This window comes from Trichechus manatus, unplaced genomic scaffold, assembly GCF_000243295.1.
Source record: "Trichechus manatus latirostris isolate Lorelei unplaced genomic scaffold, TriManLat1.0 scaffold00084, whole genome shotgun sequence".
Lineage (NCBI taxonomy): Eukaryota > Metazoa > Chordata > Mammalia > Sirenia > Trichechidae > Trichechus > Trichechus manatus.
This window is the reverse complement of record NW_004444020.1, coordinates 43,725-47,120: the sequence shown is the minus strand read 5'-3', so window position 1 is coordinate 47,120 and position 3,396 is coordinate 43,725. Positions and strand designations below refer to the sequence as shown.

At 40.3% G+C, this 3,396-nt stretch overlaps 1 protein-coding gene across 1 annotated transcript in view; it reads right to left on the bottom strand.

The window, feature by feature from the left end:
• Nucleotides 1-3,396, bottom strand: part of LOC105756545 (collagen alpha-5(VI) chain) — a 111,931-nt gene that overhangs the window by 66,448 nt on the left and 42,087 nt on the right. Inside the window, 1 exon segment of the mRNA XM_023736027.1 lies at nucleotides 2,359-2,571. Coding sequence (XP_023591795.1) covers nucleotides 2,359-2,571 — 213 coding nt within the window.

Below are 3,396 nucleotides of genomic sequence, written 5' to 3'. Positions count from 1 at the left end.
GGAGCATTCCGGTTGTACTTCTTCCAAGACAGGTTTATTCATTCTTTTGGCAGTCCATGGTATATTCAATATTCTTCGTCAACACCACAGTTTGAAGGCGTCGATTCTTCTTCAGTCTTCCTTATTGATTGTCCAGCTTTCGCATGCATATGAGCCAGCTGAAAACACTATGGCTTTGGTCAGGCGCACCTTAGTCTTCAAGCTGACATCTTTGCTTTTGAACACTTGAAAGAGGTCTTTTGCAGCAGATTTTCCCAATACAATGCATCTTTTGATTTCTTAACTGCTGCTTCTGTGGGTGTTGATGGTGGATCCAAGTAGAATGAAATCCTTGACAACTTCAAGCTTTTCTCCATTTATCATGATGTTGCTTATTGGTCCAGCTGTGAAGACTTTTGTTTTCTTTATAGGGAAGTGTAATTCATACTGAAAGCTGTGGTCTTTGATCTTTATCAGTAAGTGCTTCAAGTCCTCTTTACTTTCAGCCAGCAAGGTTGTGTCATTTGCATAACACAGGTTGTTAATGAGACTTCCTCCAATCCTAATGCCCCATTCTTCTTCATATAGTCCAGCTTCTCGGATTATTTGCTCAGCATGCAAACTGAATAAGTATGGTGAAAGATACAACCCTGATGGACACTCTTCCTGACTTTAAACCACCCAGTATCCCCTTGTTCTGTTCAAACAACTGCCTCTTGATCTGTGTACAGGTTCCCTATGAGCACGATTAAGTGTTCTGGAATTCCCATTCTTCACAATGTTATCCATAATTTGTTATGATCCACACAATCGAATGCCTTTGCATAATCAATAAAACACAGGTAAACATCTTTCTGGTATTCTCTGCTTTCAGCCAGGATCCATCTGACATCAGTAGTGATATCCCTAGTTCTACATCATCTTCTGAATCCAGCTTGACTTTCTGGCAGTTCCTTGTCAATGTACTTCTACAACCGCTTTTGAATGGTCTTCAGCAAAATTTTACTTGTGTGTGACATTAACGATATTGTTTGATAATTTCCACATTCAGTTGGATGACCTTTCTTTGGAATAGGCATAAACATGGATCTCTTCCAGTCAGTTGGCCAGGTAGCTATTTCCAAATTTCTCGGCATAGAAGAGCGAGCACTTCCAGCACTGCATCCGTTTGTTGAAACATCTCAATGGGTATTCCGTCAATTCCTGAAGCCTTGTTTGCCACCAATGCCTTCAATGAAGCTTGGACTTCTTCCTTCAGTACCATCAATTATTGATCATATGCTACTTCCTGAAATAGCTGAATGTTGACCAATTCTTTTTGATATAGTGACTCTGTGTATTCCTTCCATCTTCTTTTTATGCTTCCTGTGTTGTTTCCCCTAGAATATTGCCACTCGAGGCCTTGTAAGCTACTTCAAAGTTTGGAGATTTTCTTGAGGGCAATGGGGAAGGCAAGACCAGCTACATAATTGGTAGGGTCAGTGCAAAATGAAAATTTGGGGTAACTAGTTCAAAAATTATTAAAAATTTCAAGAAGGTGACAGCAGAATATTAAACTGGCTACAAGGTCCTTCTAAGCTCAGGGTCCTATATCACAGGCCCATGAAGCTGGCTCTGGGTGTGTAGGGGAGCGACAGTAAGGTTTTAAGCAGGGGGAGTAAGGCCAATGGTTTGCTCTCCGACAATGTCCACAAGAGACAGGTCGAGTTAGAGAACTGGATGCACAAAAAGAAGATCTGGGCTCTGTAGCACCTCTGCCACCGAGTACATTCATGCATTCAGAAAATCAGGCAGCTGAAGAGATTTTCAGAGTTGTTTCATGATGGTTGAGATTACTGTGTCTCTTCTTGTAAAATGGGGGCAGTTTTATGAAAGAAGTGAACAGTTAGAAATTCTTTGTGCAATGAAGGAAGAGAACGTATTAGCAGAAAGATGATGGCCTATTGATAGTGCCTGGATTCAATCATGCGAGGAAGTAACATGAAAATCAGGAAGAGAATGGAGATACTTTGCTCTCAGTATCTTATTTTTTAATTTTATTTATTTTGTTGTTGTTGTTGGGAATATACACAGCAAAACCAATTCAACAATTTCTACATGTACAATGCAGTGACACAGGCAACATACTTTGAGTTGTTAACCATTCTCACCCTTCTTTTCTGAGTTGTTCTTCCCCCATTAACATAAACTCACTGCTGCCTAAGATTCCCATCTAATCATTCCAGTTGCTGTTGTCAATTTGATCCCATATAGATAGTTCTTAAAAGACCATAATGCTCAAGGCAGACATTTTTTTACTAGTTAAGCAAAACTATTGTTTGGTTTTAAGAAGACTTCAGGGGATATTTTTGGTTTAAGGTTTAAAGACGATCTCAGGGCAATAGTTATAGTAACACTTACTTTTTTGCCCACAAGTCCAGGTCTTCCAATGCTCCCTATAGGTCCCACTAGTCCCGGAGATCCCTGAAAGGAAATGGGAGACACAAATGTTGATGCTGCAGCAATTCTCAGAAAACCCATGAGAAGGGTTTCACTTTTCTTCATGGCAGTTCCAACAACTGCTTGATGCCTCCTCACAAAGAGACCAGCCGTCTGGGGAGAGAGAGAGAGGCATTTGGGCTAAACCACTACTCAGGTGAAGTCCCAGTTAGAGGACCATAAATCTTCATCTGCAGGGACATCACTAGCCCGTATGGTGCCTTAGTGAGGAAAAGAAAAGTTGCCCTTTACTTGGCACACTTTATTTCTAAACTTGGGAAATTTGTCCCAGTACGTGATTTTGTTAGAACAAGACACTTGCTGCCTTCTGTCACCTCTGTCCTCTGTGCCATGTGTACATACTTAATGGGAGGCAGAAAATGTTTCAATTTCCTGATCTAAAAATGGACAAAAGCGTCTTTCACAAACATGCTAGGAGGATAACTGAGCAAATGCAGGTATCCCTTGCCTTCTGAACTCTCACTATCCGAGCTGAAGAACGGAACAGATGCAGAGAAATTTTCATACAAATCCCTCATCATCCAAACTCTCGTCACTCACTGTCAGAAACTCAGGAACCAAATAGATTCAGATAGCTAATTTGAGATGTGAATTTCGGAATCAACTAGATTTGGATAGCAAGGGATCTCTGCGGAATCACTTTCAAATATCTATAATCAATGGAGATATGAGTGGTACAAATAATTTTTAAAAGTTCTAAAAACAAGAATAATATATCAAGTTTGGGAGGAAATGTTCATTATTCAGCAATATTTGTATTCCACCATATGCTTTTTGGGGGACCGATGAAATGAGTCTCTGATTCCTAGTAAAATCCAAGTGAAGGAGAAAGAAGGGTGCCTAAGCTACGTTCCAGGAATCTGAACTGGACTAAAAATTTGCCTTCCTTCCCTTTAAATCCCAAATGAAGTAATCCGT